At 45.4% G+C, this 17,763-nt stretch overlaps 1 protein-coding gene across 4 annotated transcripts in view; it reads right to left on the bottom strand.

The window, feature by feature from the left end:
• Positions 1-17,763, bottom strand: part of FOXO3 (forkhead box O3) — a 96,785-nt gene that overhangs the window by 5,921 nt on the left and 73,101 nt on the right. For 3 of the 4 annotated variants that reach the window (XM_054821481.1, XM_054821483.1, XM_054821482.1), the window contains one exon: positions 11,332-12,766. In XM_054821481.1, the coding sequence (XP_054677456.1) occupies positions 11,366-12,766 (1,401 nt within the window). In that variant the 3' untranslated portion in view covers positions 11,332-11,365. Of the gene's footprint in view, positions 1-9,028; positions 10,053-11,331; positions 12,767-17,763 lie in introns of all 4 variants that reach the window. The other variant, XR_008576510.1, reaches the window with a different exon arrangement.

The following is a 17,763-nucleotide window of genomic DNA, read 5'->3' as shown; positions in this document are numbered from 1 at the left end:
CAAACTGATCCGAAGGCAAGGCTCGAGTCCTGCGCACTGCAGCCCGGCAAGCCGGCTCGCTCTCAGGCAGCAGCCAGTTATGCTGAGCATGGGCTTAACTTCGGCATGTGTTGTGAGAAGCCTTGCCGAATTCAAATGGAGCTATTAATTAAAAGTAAATGAGTACAGAAACTCCCGATGAAGTACCAGAGTAGTGTTTAACATTTAAATTAAAAATGTATGTAAAATATTATACTATGAAACAAAGTGAAAAGAGAAAAAAACAGAAGACGGATGATGATGAGCATTATTTGTGGAAGCAGCACTGCCCGATATGTTTTCCTGAGGACAGCCATCCTTCAGACAGTGTCAACGTTTAGGAGACAGACACACAGCTGAGGTGAAATTTGCTCACAGCAGAACCAAACCACGCTCCATTTTCACAGCTCTGTTTACATGGACTTTGCAAATGGATTAAAAAATGTGAAGTAGATCGAAGTCTTAACCTGCATGCCTTCACGTTACCCCATTAAAGTCCGTAACAGATCCCCACACTCTTGCTTTCTGTCTCACCACAAAAAGCCTCCATTAACCCTGAGTTAGCAGCCTGCTGCTTCGCAGCAATGAAAATCATGTCAGGCGGGGAAGCAAGCACTCCAGTTACGTCTCCATTTATCAGTGGTCCTCAGCCACAACTCCCCAGTAGTCCCCTCCCCCTGTCCCCAAATATCTCCAGCTGCACCCTGAGCCACCACAAGGTTTTCTCCCATTCCCGACGGCCGTGGGAAAAGCTCATCCTCTGGAGTGTCATCCTGAATTTGCAGAGGCAGATGGGGTTTCTCCTCTGGTGAGCCAGGACGATGCTGTCCTCTAAGGGCAACACGCAGCTCTCCTGGTAAAGTACTCCTGTCCCTACTTTATCCTTTTTCCTGGACTTCACTACTGTGATGAAAAAAAAAAAAGGTAGAACAGGGATACGAGAAAGGTGAAGTCCAGCAGAGCTGGTGAGTTAGAGCAGCATTTGCTAACTTGCTGCAGCAAAGTCATAGAGCCCTCTCCTACGTGTGACATGGTTTCTTGTTTCTTAGGTTGGGGGGAACTTCCAAACAGGGCACGACTGAAAAGCGTCCTCTGTCTGTATTTCTTAAGCCACTCCCCGGAAAATTCAATTCTCCCTTGAGAAGCTCCTCTGCCAAACCTGAAGCTCGTTTTCAACCATTAGGAAGTGGAAAGGAAGGAGGAATTTCAAGATCTTCTCCCAAAGTTTCTGAGACTTTCTTTTTAGTCTTAGACTTTCTTTTCTTAAGTCTTTTCTTAAAGATTTTCTTCTGAAGAAAATGAAGACTTCCTCCTGAAGTGCAGTCTTCACAACTGAATTGATACGTGGGCTCTGTCACATGCAGGAAGTAGAGGCAATTCCACTATGGCTGTTTCTATCCCCTGGGTACAGAAGGCTGGAACAAGACACATCTGCTGGGCATCAGAAGAATCCATAATACTATATGAAACTATAGCTTATGCATGTGCATGTGGTTGGTAAAAATAATGAGTTTAAAACAGAAACAGAAAAAACATTAAATGAGGGGTTAGGATGAACTCCCGCTTTGTCACATCCCACAGACATTTTGAACCCTAGGTGCTACATCTGTTTATCCTATTTGGTGGAAGAATATAAAACAAAAAGCAAATACTTCTATTTTTTCTAATTCTTCAGCTTGCAAGCAATTATGTGATAGCTGAGATGCCCCTTTCTTCTGTCCTTTTCTCTACCCTCCCATCCTCTACCTTGCTACTGATCAGTTACAAATGCCACTCTTGCTTTGTGGCTGAGCTGTTGGTTGCGATTTCCCTCCAAGCAACAACATTTCCTCACCTCTCTCTCACACCATTCCACCACCTGACTGGATGGCGGTCTCCCAAGCCCCACGCCAGCTCGCACACCATCAGAGCAGCTCTGAAGGATCATCATCTGCTGCCTCCTGCTTTCTGCCTTTGATTCCCACCAGTGCCAATTACGCAGCACTGGAAATTTCTTCAGAATAGAAAGGTGACGCATTGACACTCCCCAAGAGCGAGGCGCAGATAACGTGCACTGGCGGTGAAGTTTCTCAGTAAGCTAACGTAACAATCAGCAGATACGGTTTTTTGTTAAAAGTTATGTGCTCCTTTTCATAATTATGGTATGACAAACCACACTATCATAGAATCACAGAATTGTAGAATCAGTTAGGGCAGAAAAGACCTTTAAGATCATTGAGTCCAACTGCTAACCTAGCACTGCCAAGTCCACCACTAAACCATGTCCCTAAGCACCACATCTACACATCTTTTAAATACCTCCACTTCCATGGGCAGCCTGGTCCAATGCTTGGTAACCCTTTCGGTGAAGAAATTGTTCCTAATATCCAATCTAAACCTCCCCTGGCACAACTTGAGGCCATTTCCTCTGGTCCTATTGCTTGTTACTTGGGAGAATAGACCCACACCCACCTGGCTACAACCTCCTTTCAGGTAGCCGTAGGGAAGTGATAAGGTCTCTTCTCAGCCTCCTTTTCTCCAGGCTAAACAACCCCAGTTCCCTCAGCCGCTCCTCATAAGACTTGTGCTCTAGACCCTTCACCAGCTCATTGCCCTTCTCTGGGCACACTCCAGCACCTCAATGTCTTTCTTGTAGCGAGGGGCCCAAAACTGAACACAGTACTCAAGGTGCGGCCTCACCAGTGCCGAGTACAGGGGGACGATCACATCTCTAGTCCTGCTGGCCACACTATTGCTGATACAAGCCAGGATGCTGTTGGCCTTCTTGGCCACCTGGGCACACTGCTGGCTCATATTCAGCCGGCTGTGGACCAACACCCCCAGGTCCTTTTCTGCTGGGCAGCTTTACAGCCACTCTTCCCCAAGCCTGTAGCACCGCGTGTATCAACACACAGCTGCTCTGTATGGCAACTTGCTGAGGACCTCCTGATTTGGCTGGAAGGCTTGTTGAGTGGATCGCATCTTGAAAAATACCACTCAAAGTTCTGTAGAACAAGTCTTTTTCCTGGGTACCACTCTGTATGACTCCCCAGGGACAGGAAATCCCAGTAACTACTTTTACTGTCCAGAGCCCGGGGATGCAAACATTTTGAAGGAAATTTGTATCCTTTAGTGAAAGATGTACATTCTATCTAGCGCCTCTGCCCCTTGATTTGTCATCACTGCTGGCAGTACAGCTTCTACTCCAAAATGGGGGTAGGCTCAAAAAGCAAGACTTGATTAGGTGTGGGTATAAGTTAATACTCTGCCTGAGGTTTTCACAGCTCAAGGCTGAAGAATACACAGTATTTTCTTAGAAACAGGGAAGGTAACTATTGCAGCCAATCCTTCTATAATGACAGAATTGCAACGTAAGATTTTTTTGTTTGACCAGGATAAAAATTAGGAATCCAGATGCCATGGCAGGTATGTCACAGTGACACCCTACAGGCGTATCGTACGCTGCACTAGGACGGCTCTGTGCTGAGAGACAATGCTGAGGTCAGGGTGTGGAGACCAAGGGGAAAAAAGAGCTGGCAACAACGTATTTTCTTTCTAAGGCCTGAACTTTGAGGCATGTTGCAACTTCACTTTTTCTTATTCTACTCATAAAAATAGATCTTTTCCAGCTCAAAATTGGGGACAGAGAGTGAGGGAGAAGGATGGAAAGAGGAAGAACGCTAGCACAGAACTAAGACTTATGGGAGCTAAAAAGTTGCTGTGCTGGTACTCACACAGACACGTAAAGCACGAAAGTGTCTCTTCCTTCTGTTGCTGTTCTTCTACTCCAAGAAACATTGCAAACCATAGCAGACAACTAAGTATTTTGGAAGTAAATGTAACTAAGGACAGCAGATCATTCTCTCACCCTGTATGAGCTCCCTGGGATGACAGACTTGCCCAGAACTGTAGTGAGGTGCCACAACTATTGATATGTTATTCTGATATCCCACTTGTCTACAGAATCACAGAAACATCCAACCTTCTGTTGAAGGCAGGGCCTTAGGTTAAGTTATTCAGGGCCCTGTCAAGCCAAGTCTGGAATATTTCCACCAAGGAAGAGTCCACCACTCCTCTGGGCAGTTCATTTTACCCTCAAAGGTGGGTAAGGACCCTTCCACCCATTTTACAGATGAAAAGGAGACAGCCAGAGAGAAACTAGTCTGCTCATACTCCCACACTTAAAAGGAAAAGTAGATCAGGGTTTTCCTAACATATCAAGACCTGATACTGAACAACCAAATTCACAGTTAATTCTGCACTTGCTTGCAAGAGGAGCAGGCGCATGCAGACTCCACTACATATGTCACTGTGCTGCTGCCCATACAAGAAGACCATATGCTGACACACTTGTTCTTACACCTACAGACATGTCAGCGTGCAGTTACGCCAGCTTTCCAGCACAAGCGCTGCCGATACCCAACTGCTGTTGAGAACCATCACATCTGGCTGGGTTCAATCCTCTGCCCTGCCCAACAGAGAAGAGTTTAGATACAGGGCATCATCTCTCTACAAGGTCTCCAGGCTTCTTACTTGACAAGCTTAAGGTAAATTTTATCCCTTTATCCCCTGCCTTTTGTTCAGGGGCCTGAGGAGCGGGGTGGAAATCCTGCCAGTTATGGGTGACACTGCCACTGATTGAGAGGCATCAGCCTGGGTGCTCAACACAGCACCTTTTAGGCAGGATGCTGCTGGACTAGAAGAAGAAGGGGGCCAAAAATGCTTGCAAAATACATCTTCTGTTTGGGGTAAAGTACATTGGCTGGATTAAGAGTGCTCTCTTTAGGGACTCGGGAGCACTGAGAAAGAGACCTCTACTGTGGATCAGAAAAGGATGGATAACTACTGCACCTGCGCAAGACCAGAGAAGGATTTTGCTTGCACTTTTGAATCTGAAGAATGAGAGCTGCTTTTTAGAGTTAAAGGTACCTGTGTGGCTGGAAAAATCCTGAACTATGCATTTATAGTGCTATGGAAACATGCTACATACTCTTTATTCTGAATGTCCTCATAGTTTCTTTTTCTCTGCCAGGTACCAAGCCTGTTTTAAAAACACTCTCTCTGCTATGGAGTCTTCTCATTTTCCTCTGTGGTTAGTTGAAAATGACAGGCCAATAATGCTCACACAGGTCACTCAAAAGGATTTCCACCATGCTGATATAAGGCAGAACATCCTCTGTCCCAAATTACAAGTGGTAGAAAAGGCAAGAGAGGGAAGGTCCTTCCTCAAAACCAGATTTGCTCTACATTTGTATGAAATAAATTATCTATGAAAGCCAAGAGAAGCAGGCAGTACAAGGGAAAAACAATAGGCAAGATATCCAGCTTAGCTGAAAAAGTGCATAAACACAAGCCATTCTCCATGGCATCATCTGGGGAGAGAGGCTTTTTTCCTGGAACAACAGCAGACAACCACGGCTACACAGTGGCCTCCGTTAGCTGAGCTGCGCCTCCGTCCGATTACTGGTCAGCAGATGTCCACTCCACCAGACTCCAACAACTGCCACAGTGCGCAGTAATCTGAGAGGAAAAGCTGATTAAATGGCCCCCGTAGACTGGACCAGAGCGGAGTGTTCCCACCACCCAGCTGCAGGTACCTGATGTAATGGGGTCAGTGTCCCCACGCACCGGGTGGGGACTCGATTAGGAGCAGCGCTGATGGGAGCATCCTGCTGGAGACCCTCCAGCAGTGGCACTGGGAGCCTGGGAGGGCATTGCGTGAGCATCCTTCCTTCACCCTCCCTCCCCAGGCCAGGAGAGAAAGGCCGGCTATTTGCGTATGGTACTACTCAAATACGTGCACTCCTGCTGGCCTACGCTATACCTGTGCTCTTTGGCTGTCATCAACATGAGACTTAAACCTCTCCAGCTGTCAGTTCATCACTTTGGCTGAGTGCTGAATTGCTATGAAAAAAGATCTCAACCTTTCCTCAGCTGCATGACGCTATGTTTCTAAAAAGGATCTCTTATTACGCACTTCTTCAAGAAAATATGTTTTTAGGGGTGCTATTTAAAAGTCTGGCTCAAAAGAAGGAAAGAAAAAAGAAAAAAGACCTGTAACCATCCCAGCTATCAGGCAACAGCATGTCTGGGGACCAACACTGATCTGTAGCTCTAAACAATCATTACGGCTCATTCACATGAAAAAGACGATTTGTGAAGACTCATTCTGTAATAAAACCTGCGTGCTGCCAATCCAGGGAGGAAAGCACTGGAGAGACCAGTTGATGCGGGTTGTTCTAAAAATATCAGTTTGTGCTGTCATCTGGTGAGAGTATGTCATCCTGTAATCTTGGCATCTGCAGGGACAGCAAGTTTCTGCCTAATTATTGCTGCTGAATCACATGACAAAGCACGAGGTACTAAAAAATGTATCTATATAAAACACCAACAGAAGAACACCCAAACCACAGGATCAGACCACTGTTCTGGCTTCAGCTGCTGTACACTCACAACGCAAGCCTGCGGAGGCAATCCTGTTTTTTACAGATCTTTTTCCTCGGTTAATAAAACCCTAAAACATAAACCCAGATTAAAAAAACCACCAAAACCAAAAAGCCTTACTCCCAGGAAGAGCGAGCGATTCATCTGTTTGTGTTTCAGCTCCTGCTGCCTTCACGCAGCAAAAGCCACAGCATCCCTGCAAGCGCAGGACTGGCCCCTACATGCAAGGGGCTTCAAGGTGCACTGCAGCCAGCGGGACCACACGGGGGGCTGCCCCAGCGGGGTTTGCCTGGCTCTCCCCTCTCCTCCCCTCCAGCAGCCCCGAGCGCTGAGTTTGCTCCTGTCCCGCTGGTGTGTGCCCAGGGAGCGAGGAGCTTGCTCGGGGCAGGCCCTCCTTGGAGTTAATGGGATCCCTGTTCCCAGCAAAATACATTTTCTACACAGGTACTTTTGTTCAAAGACTAAACTTGGCGCGTGTGATGTTCAGCTAGTCACAAAACCACCTTTCAAAACTTGGGCTGACTGAAACAACACTTAAATGTTAGAAGCGCGCCACCGCCTTAACCACTAACCTGTTAGAAATGGAGCAGAAGAATTTGCTGCTCCTGAATTTCCTTTAGATTTTTTTAAAGGCAGCCAGTCCCATCTTGGCTCTGTATAAGAAACCTGCCAGCCCTACCCCTAAGACCTCATTTTTTAAAATAAGAGAGCAAGAAGCACAGCTATGGTCCTGAGGCTGTCAGCATCCTCAGGCAAGAGGTCCATCAATTCTGGTTTCTACATTTCAGCTTTAATGAATAGACAAGAAGCTTTCTGCTAAAGAATAAAAATCATCTTCCTTGTGACATATTGTCCAGAAGCCTCTGATTCAAAACTGTATCCAAATGGAGATCTTTTCACTATCTACTTCAACTTTTAAGATGGTGGTGTAGTGAATAGTAAGTCATCCTCAGGCCTATGCATTCATCTTCAGTATGAATTTCACACAGAAACAGGTTGAACGCCAATTAATAAATTGGCAACGAAACCAAACTGATATGGACTAATGAAATACCAACAGGCATTTTGTTACGTTTCCTAGGATTTTGCTTTATCAGAGATGTTAATCATCAAATTGTGCGAACGTTACATGATGTTGCTATTAGTAGCTTCTGCACTCTACTGCTACAGTAAGATGATGTGGGACCTAGATGATGCTAGGGCAAAATGAGTGACTTTAACTGATCTCTGAAGTATTTTACTTGCAATTTTCGAACGAGTCAACGTGACTCCAGCACAGCTCTGTTACAGAGCCCAGAGGCATGCTGCTAAATGGCACATCAAAATCTCTCTCAGGAGACGCAACTAGATGAGTTTTTTAGATGGAGAAATCAGCTCAAGTTCCTGCCCTTCTTGCACTGGGCCATCCTTCAGCCCCTGCCCGAGCCCTGCCAGCATCGCTGCCTGTGCAGCACCATTGTAAACTGGATCGCTGAAACAATCAAGGTAAAAACCAGTCTGTTTGGGACTACACTTTGGTGGATGCCAAGTCCCTTGGGACTCGCCGGCTGAGAAGGACCACAGAGCAAAGTGCAGAGCCGTGGGAACCCCAGGCTCAGAGAGGACCCATTAATTTGAAAAATAAAAAGTATTCTAGAGACAGGCGAGGGGATGGTGACATCTTTATTTATTGATAAACAAGCTGAAAAACCAAGGTGATGGTTATTGGAGTGGGTGGTGGGCATATCCAGTGCTCTTGGGAAGCAGGCAGAGATAGAGGAACAGAGGCCCCAGACAGCTTAAGAGGGGAAAATTATGGCTAAGTGAACAAAGCAACAAAAAAACATATTGATTTTCTCCTTTCTTGTAAGAGAAAAAACCAAAACAACCCCAAATTCGTTTATATGCCTTAATTACAGCCCTCTGAAAGGCTGGGCAGGGCCAGTGCGGTGGGACCAGGCAAGGCTCTCTCCAGGGACCATGCACAGGCTTATGTGCAGCAAACGTGCACAGTCGCTAAACCCGCAATGGTGGCGTCTCCTGCAAGGGTTTTTTCACTTCCCCTATGAAGAAACTGTAGTTGATTTTCTTCCAAAGTAAACCCCCCTCTATACCTAGAGTATGTATAAACGAAATGCCTATGTATTTGGCTGCTTTCTTTTCTTCCCAAAAACTGACTCCAACGTTTCTCTTATTTTTCACGGAAAACACAGCACTCAGTATTCCCAGGTATGCCAATAACCCATTGTAACTGCCTCTGCCTGCCTGCAAAAAGCACCTGGCTGCCCTCGTGAAAAGGATTTAGCGTGAGCAAGCGCCAGGCTGCTCTGCTGAAAGCATTCCCCAGTCTTCAAGCCTGTAAAGATTCATTCTTGGGATCGTGAACATTGCAGAGAGAAGATTTTAATTCAATGGTCCCTATTGCTACAGCGAAGCGGAGAAGTAACTGAGAAAGCAATTCAGAATGATTGCATCCGATGTCACGCGAGGCACCCCTATATCAAAATGTGAGATGCTCATAGGGAAGCAAACTCTCAAACAGCGCTGCTTAACAGATGAGGAAGGGTGCATGATGAACCAGCTCAGCAGAAATCATCTGTGCTTGCACCTGATACCGGAGGCACCCCGCAACAGCCGGTCCACTTGTCAGAGAGGGAGAGAGGCTTCCACAGATGACTGGACAGTAATCCGCCGAGGAGAGCTGTCTTGTTAATAAATCTGTCCTCTGCAATGAGACTCTGCTCACACAGATGTGTCAGTTCCTTTATTCAGAGGGAGCAGCCTGAAAAAGATCACGGTGGCTACGCTTTCTGTGAATGGCACAGGCTGTGACGAAGAGGCAGCAGCGAGCATCAGTGAGGAGGTGGTGTGGTCTGCCTCCTCCGTGCTGCCTAGGCAGGTCTCCCCGCGGGCATCTTCTACCCATACACAGCAAACGAAGATACGAAAGCAAGAGGCTGCCCTATTTGCCTGTGTCAAGCAAAGCTGTCAATAACATCTATTTTTTTAGGCCTCATTTGGCAGATTGTACTGTTGGATGTTTCACAGTGATAAAGTTCCTACAGCCTTTTTTTTTTTTTTTTTAACCTCATGCAAAAAGGGTTTTCAAATCCTAACAGCTAATGCACCTGGAGGAAGAGAGACCTGGTCAGCAAGCGTGACCTTCTACAAGTTTTTTCCTTCCTGGTTCATAAGTCAATTTTTTTTTCCCCTTTTCTTTCTTAAATTCTCCAGCACTGGAACTGAAGGAAAACCAGAATTCAGCTGTGGCCCTGGCCTTGCCAAGCTGCTGTCTCATGCAGGGTCAGCAGGACATGGCATTCTCTACAGCCTGTCCCCGCAGCCCCTATCCTGGCCATGCACTGCAACGCTCTCACTTTCAGCGAGAAGATGCGAAAGAACCAGAAGAAATCCTCCCACCAGAAGAGAAAGGACTGTGCAAACCAACCGCTCCACTGGAGCGAGGCAGCTTTGCAGAACGACTGAAGGGAGGACTCCTGCATGGTCTTGTTCTTCCTCACAGCCAGCAGATCACAGCACACGTCTCCTGTGGTACTCCACACACACAGAAGACATTCAGGAGGTTCACCACTGCTGTTCACCTACTGCAAAGCTTCCCCTTGAACATCTAACTGTGAAACAGAGAATGAAAACTCAATTAAAGATGAAAGGTGGAAATTATGAACCATAAAGTCAGACGACACTGACTCCTCCTTTCCATCCTTCGTCCAGAAAATAAGAAAGTTGGAAGTAAGCTGCAAACTGAATGAATGCCTCATTTAACCTCACCACTGGGATGCTCTACATACTATTCTGAAGTTAATAGAACACTTTCAATAATTTATAGCTAACCTTTTATCTTACTATATTGTGAAATCTACTCCCTTATACTAATAAATAAACAAAGGAGAAAGGGCACTTTGTCTGGCATCTACCCTGTAAGTCAGTGAATATGAACGTGTGTGGGGGCAGAAGTATGGGCAGGAGCCTGCAGAATCACAAAAGGATGACAGAAATAATGTCTACAAGTTCAAATGCCCCCAGCTGTGGAAAAGAAGCAATGGAAAAAAACACATCAATCTGGAAAAAATTAATCTGAAGAGGCTAATATTTAAAAAGCACCTATGTCAGAACCCAAGCCCATGGAGATTCTCTTGGTGGAGTCCAAAAGAAAATGACACCCACCCCAGTCCTGGGGGAGACCAATGACTTTTGCATATTTAAAACATTAAACCCAGGACATTCCTGGGACCAAGATCCCACCTTTGCTATTTCAATATATAATTCCTCAATTTGCCTTTTTTTTTTTTTCCCCAAGAAACACAATTAAAAAAAAACCCGAACAATTTTGCTAGCCTTGCTGTACCACGGCAGCAGTGCAACTCTAATTCAGTCCAGACCTGTCCCACACACACGATCCTCAGTGCGTGCACTGGTCTTGCAAAGACAGTCTTCCTCCTTTCCTGCAGTACTATCGCTGCACTGACCGCAAAGCCCCTTGCCCCATCCCTACGTAACAAAGCTTGGCTACATGCGGCATCAGCTGCAGAGAAGAATCTGTCTGTTGTGACTTCAAAGAAGACAAGTTGGAGCTCTGTGATTCCTAAAACCCACAAATATTCCACCTTGGTTTGCCTGATTTGTCATTAACATTTCTCATGCCTAAATTAAGAAGGACGCATAGCATCAGATGTGTGCTGACAGTGTTGCAGCTGAACAGCTTTTATAGCTTAGCCTCGTTTCCCTCCACACCTCCAAATGTTTCTTGGTTGTGCCTGTTGCATACCAACACATAGCAAGCCATCACAAGCAAAATTAATATTATTAGTGTGCACTAACTATTCAGGGTTTGGTGCAAACTCCAATAAAACTAAGGAATCGAGTATTTTACCACATCTATGGGGCACTGACCTGTTTGCCCATTTTCCCTGTTCTCAAAGATCCTTCAGCCTGGTACCCAACTCTGTGATGAAGCCTGTTTAGCACCAGTGAAGTTCCCCACATTCAGACTGACAACGTTCTGAGCTGAGATGAGGGAATCAAAGTTAAAATCCAGCCCATCTGCATCCATGAGTTCACTGCGGATAATGGACTCCATGTCACACTCCAGGCTCCCATTGAAAATATCCAAGTCCAAGTCACTTGGGAATTTCTCATGTCCCATGACCGGGAGGTTCACGCTAGAGGAGTACAAAGAGGAGCCTGAGAGCGGGTCAGAAAGTGTTTGCATAGACTGATTGACAGGTGACTGCTGATGTTTGGTGGATCCCAAGCTGTTCGAGTCACTCAAGCCTATGTTACTGATGGAATTGGACAAGGCACGGCTGCCACTAAGAGAGGAGTTGTGAGACTGGTGCTGGTGATGAGGCAGGCTCTGATTGACCAGACCGCCCTGGCTGGACTGCGCAGCAAACGACATCATGGGATCGTTGCGGAGCATTATATTCCTGCGGGAATTCTGGGCGGACACAGCTGTGCTGGCTTGTGACATGAGTGGGTCAGACTGTGTCATCATGACATCGCTGTGACTAAGTGCATCAGAGGCGAGAAGATCCTGCAGCGTCTGGTTGTTGTAATGAGAAATGGAAGAGAAGGTGGTCTGCTTGTTCTCCTGAATGGTCTGCATGGGCGACTGGCGGAGGGAATTCAGGGACGACGGCCCAAACACAGCATTGTTGAAACTACTTGATGGGGAACCCAGCCCTGAACCTTTGGAACCATACGGAAAACTGGAGCTTCTCTGCATTATCCCTCCTGTGGGCGACTGCTGGGATGGAGGGAGTGTTATATTGTCCAAGAGATCATCCATGAGGTTATCTGTCAGTCCATCGTTCAAATTCATTGTCCCAGCCATATCAGTCAACCTAGGCAACTCCACCGTACACGGTTTGTTTACTGATGGGGACAAGCTCGATGGACTACTGTACAGCATGGGAGAAAGCGGAGCGTCATCATCTTGAACATCATCTAGTTCGGTGCTTGCCAAAATCGGTGACAAGCGGCCACTGATCGTACTGGCATTTGAATTTGTACGGGAACGAAAATCTGTCCATGCATCCAGCTCGTCGCTGCTGCGGGAGGTGGGACTCCCTGGCCACTTGGAGAGCTGAGAAGGGCTGTCCTCGCTCGTCTCCTGGGCAGTCTGCAGGGCTGCCTTTTTCTTAGCCGCCCGCCCTCTGCTCTTCGTGTACTTGTTGCTGTTGTCCATCGACACAGCACGTCTCCGGGGCGCCTTGCCACCTTTTCCACCATCTGGATTGATCATCCACCAAGAGCTTTTGCCGGTGCCTTCATTCTGCACCCTGACGAATCGGCTGTGGAGTGACAAGTTGTGCCGGATTGAATTCTGCAGGAAAGGAACAAATCAAAACGTTAAAACCAGCACCCCTCTTCTTTTGCTACCCAAATCTCAATCACAAAACCAACATCACATGAAAACAGCAACATGAATAAAAGCATTGGGCCCTCCTGGACATCAACATGGGTTTCTTGGGTGGTAGATACGGGAGGGCTGGAGCATGACTGCAGCATGGCTGCATGCTGCTGCAAAGCAAGCCCGTGCTTGCAGCAGCTGTGCATTCCTAGTACCCATTTTTAAACCCCAAAAGTTGCATCCTAAGGAAAGAAGGGTGACACAGCTCCACTCCTGCTAGCAAGGAGCTAGACATTTCTCCCTTACTTTTGACTTAGGACAAACACTCTAAGCTATCAGCAATCTTGCCATCAGTTCCTTGAAATAAAAACTGCAAAGACAGTGCAAAAATCTGACTGGAGGGGTAGTCACGCTCATTGCAGCCTCTGCAAATGTCTTTTAAATTGTTCATGGGCATGTGTGTTGTGTATTTGTTATAATAATTCTTGAGAAAACTGCAAGTGCTATTGCTCCTCTCCCACAGGCACTCTGTGCATGACTAAGCTGTACTTTCTCTCTCGATTAGAGGCACCAGAATTACGCCCGTACCGCAGTAGCCGGCCAGCTGTCCCCTCGTTATAGTATCCTCACAGTCTTCGAAACATGCTGTGACACAGTACACGATGATATCCCTGTCCCTGTAAGCTGCTAGATACAGAGTTGTATAAAGTTGCTGCACACAGTTGGATACCCTGTGCTGTACAGGATGCTACGAAATACAGTACTTTCAGGGGAGCCCTTGCACAGTATTTCAGGGGAGCCAGCTTGCACTAGTCAGCAACATCTACTGTCCAAAAACCACGTTGGCTCAAACCAATGATAATCACCTCAGGATGAGAAAGAGGTCAAGAAAACCAGCCCACACACTGTACCCCTAGTGAAATGGCTCTAGATTTAAATCAAAATAATTGAGATGAAAATCCCACTCCACTGCTCCTGCTGATCATGGGCTTAAAATACGGTTCAAAGGACAAGCAAATAGTATTTGTTGAGTGAGAATGTTTCCAGGTTTGGTTTTGGGTTTTTTTTCCATGTGCAAGTCAAAAGATTTTTGGCACTATCCCATATTCCTTTGACAAAACAGTTGTGCTAATCTTCCAAGTTAAAGATGATCGAGTTTAAAAAGTTGCACGAGTTCTTTTTTCTTCATTTTTGGCAATTAACAGGTATATCTATAAAGAGGATAAAATCACATTTGTTCTACCAGCATGCTTTAAAAACACAAAGTCAACAGGACCATAGCATAATCAAACCATCCAGGATAAGTGTCCTTCATTTACAAAGCACTTAAGAAATTCCAGATTTAAATGGGCAAAGAATGAATCAATCAACAAATCATTCACAAGCATCTCGACATTTGCATCCTTAGGATAAATGGATGTTTGACATAAGTGAACTGGAGACACATTTGATGTACAAAGAAATACAGCCCAGCTTTTTTAAAACAAATTTTTTCAGTATAAAATGCCTTTTTTTTTTCCCCTGTTAAGTGTTGTGGTTTTTGTCAGATTGTGAAATGGAAAACACGCCTGAAGTTCTTCTCACACACAGACAGCAGACACGGCTGTGATTATCACTTAATGAAAAGAGAAATCATATGGACCATGGTTCAAAATAGCAACTGTTATGTTTTAAACAATTTGCACAAAACAGCAGACCAGACTTCGCAGACATACTCAAGAGAAGTTTGGGTCAGTGCCTCAGCTATAAACTTGTCCATTTCTAAGTGACTATCATGCCATCAAAACATGGTGGATTGAGCTGCAGCATAGTAGTTCTACAGTCTAAGGAAGGAAAGAGCTTTTTATTATTTAACTGATGACATTTTAACTATATTTTGAGTCTGGCAACAGTCCGTTTCTAACTTCTAATAACTAGGCACCACTGCTTACTTCCTCAGGTTTCTCCCAATTGGCTGAGGAAATGTTGTTTTTTTAAAAAATAACCTTTGTGCATATTCCAGCTTGTAATGCATCAATGCTGGTAGCTCTCACATTCATCACCTGTGACTTTGATGGACAACCACTAGTCAGAACATCTGCATGGGCATCCCTCCTCGCAAAGAGCTGGCGGTAGGATGAGGACAACCAGAGCTAGACCACCATACCAAGCCAGGCTACAAGAGCCATACAAACCATGCCATTCCCCACCTAAAAATGCCGGGTGTAAGAATACACAGCACTGTGACTCTTGCTAGTGAAAAAAATCTTAGAAAACAGAAAAGAAACACCCGAGGTGGCATACACAGCATGCCACATAGCTTCAGATATAAAAACACTCAGCCAAAGTGCCAGCAGCTAGCAGTTTTCAACCTACAGTATTCTCATAAAATGGCTTACTTCTGCTGGTGGTAGCCGTAGTATGATACTATTTGGCCTAAACCCATGAAAAATCCTAAATGGTAAAATTGTGAGACTGAGGCACCTTTCAGGATGGGGTCTCCTGCATGTGTGGATATGTGTGTGCACATGTGTACTTTTCTTCTTATTGCATCTCTTTGCTCAGTGTTGGTATTACACAAATAATAAAAGAATGTAACAATACTTTTGCATTGAAAATTGGTGGTTAGAAAAAATCCAAGTAGTTTGTTTTCCTTTACATTAAGCAATATGCCACTTATACTCCGGCTTCTGTTTTTCTTTACTTTTCTTCTGTAGGAAGATTGTTTTCTTAAGCATAATTATGGGCCAATTTATTTTTGTGTACCCCATCTCCACCCTCTGTTCAAACACTGCCTTAAAAACCACTTCTTTCACATAACCTCCTCCCCCGCTAACCTCTTCAGCAACTGTATCTGAGTTTCTTGGTTTCTCCTTGTGTTGGATGCTCTGCCAAGTCAAATTAGGACTGGATCCTATTATCCTTTCACATGCAAGTTTTGCTACAGAAGTCACCGGGATTGACAACTCACATCAGTAAAGGCTGTTGCGCTGTGCTACCAGGCTGCAATCTGGATGGAAATAACCATATTTTCTACCTGGTTTCTGAGCTGTCAAAGAATGTTCCCATCTGCTTAAAATATAGGAAAATATCATGGGACAATCTTTGCTCACGACCATGTGCATTAGTAATATATGACCATGCAACAAACTGCAAAGGAGGTGGGGAAGCAAAGAAAATAGAGTTTATCATTTGAACCCACTGCTGATCAAATTAGTGGGAATTTGTCTTTGACTTATGTGGGAGATGGATTAGGCCATGATGATGGAAACATAACACATTTTTCCATTCCAAAGTACATTGAGAAACTTTAAAAGATCTATAAAGGAACTTCCATCAATCTGTCCTGGAGACCATATGTAGATGGGCCAGATGCTAGCCAGGCTGCAGACACCTTGGAAAGAGCTCAGATACCACCGATGGGCACAACATATGGACTGTACAAGAGCAGAGGAGAAAAGAAATACGATGAGCTCCTCCCTTTATTAGTGTTAACTATTTATACCAGACTTGAAGAACGCTGTGTGTTCTGCTAAGAGCCAGAAGACCGAGGTTCCTGCAGATAAGATCAAGAGCATCCTGTACAGCATTAAGCCCAGCCCAGCTGGGTCCTGGTCCCCTGGGGAAGTGGTCCTGCAGGGAAGAACGACCAGCCCTGGAGATGAGGAAGACCCAGGGCAAAGGACAGGTCAGAGACAAGGCAGGTCAGACATGGTGTGAGCAGAGGGTGGTACAGTGCCACAGGCAAGCAGCGTTGCTACCCTACCTTGGCTTAGGCTGACGGCATCAGGAGAAGGGGTGCAGCTGGGTGCCCAGAGCAGCAACACGAGGGGTGACAGCACTTTCCCCAAACTCGGGGCCACGCTATCAGCTTTTATAAATGTCAATCCACTGCACCGCATTTTACTCAGTTAATACTCCTCAAGGGAACCAGCCACATTTTGCTCACAAAAAAAAAAAATGAAATCGGCTACAATGTCCTAATTACACGTGTCTCTCTTGGTATTTTGATAAGACTGCAAACAGGTAAGCTCCGAGAGAGGACACTCAAACATCTCCAAAGTGCTGTATACCTGATTTGACATGAACAACTGAATGAGTCTCCCAGGGTGGCTGGGACTGCGGGTTATTTCAACACTCAGCTCCTGTCAGGCAACAGCAGCAAATGCTTGAGCCTTTAAAACAGAGAAAATTCCCCCTCTCTGTGCCTGTTTCAGCCTCTTCCAAGCCGTGTTTACCTTGTGGAGCCCGTCCATTAACTCAGACACCAGCTGCAAGTGCTTCCACTGCAGTACAGAGTCTTTTTTGTCTGGACGCAACATGTGGTATCAATTTATCATCCTCAACAACGCAACAAGGAATCCACTCACTTTAAAAATAAAAAGAGAGTTGTGTAACTTAACTCTTAAAAGCCCCCGCTTTTTAAAAAAAAAAAAAAAAAAAAGGCCTAAAGATTAGCAAGATGAGGTGCAGCTGGTGGCTGCCGAGTCCAAGTTACACACTGGTCTGTTTTTATTTCAGTGTTTTGTAGTGAGTGGCTAATTCGTTATTTCAGATACAGGCTCCTAAACTGTAAAGTTACGGCTACAAATCAAAAGCAGTTTTTTTTATTTTAACAAGTGGGATACTAGGACGTTATGGGAGAAAAACAAACACTATCTGCAGACCCATAAACGCTGCTAATGCTCACTTGGGAGAATTACACTTTATTTTATACTGTATTAACATATTTAATGTTCTGACTTCACCGTATGAAGTTGTCTGGTAGCCACGCAGTTGAGAAAGGCATGAGATCTAATACCACTGAAAAGAAGCCACGAAAACAACTCCAGCTTATCAGCCTCCAGCTGACTGGAGGGAGCCCTGCTTCTCCATGGCTCTGCTTGCTCACTGGAATTGCAGTTTCCAGCCTATGTCACCCTGCTCAAAATGCTGTAGCACAAATCTCCTTTGGGATGAACACCCCTACAGAGAACCTCCACCAAAAATTA

The sequence above is a fragment of the Grus americana genome, chromosome 3 (genome assembly GCF_028858705.1).
Source record: "Grus americana isolate bGruAme1 chromosome 3, bGruAme1.mat, whole genome shotgun sequence".
NCBI lineage: Eukaryota > Metazoa > Chordata > Aves > Gruiformes > Gruidae > Grus > Grus americana.
This window is presented reverse-complemented; position numbering and strand designations above follow the sequence as displayed.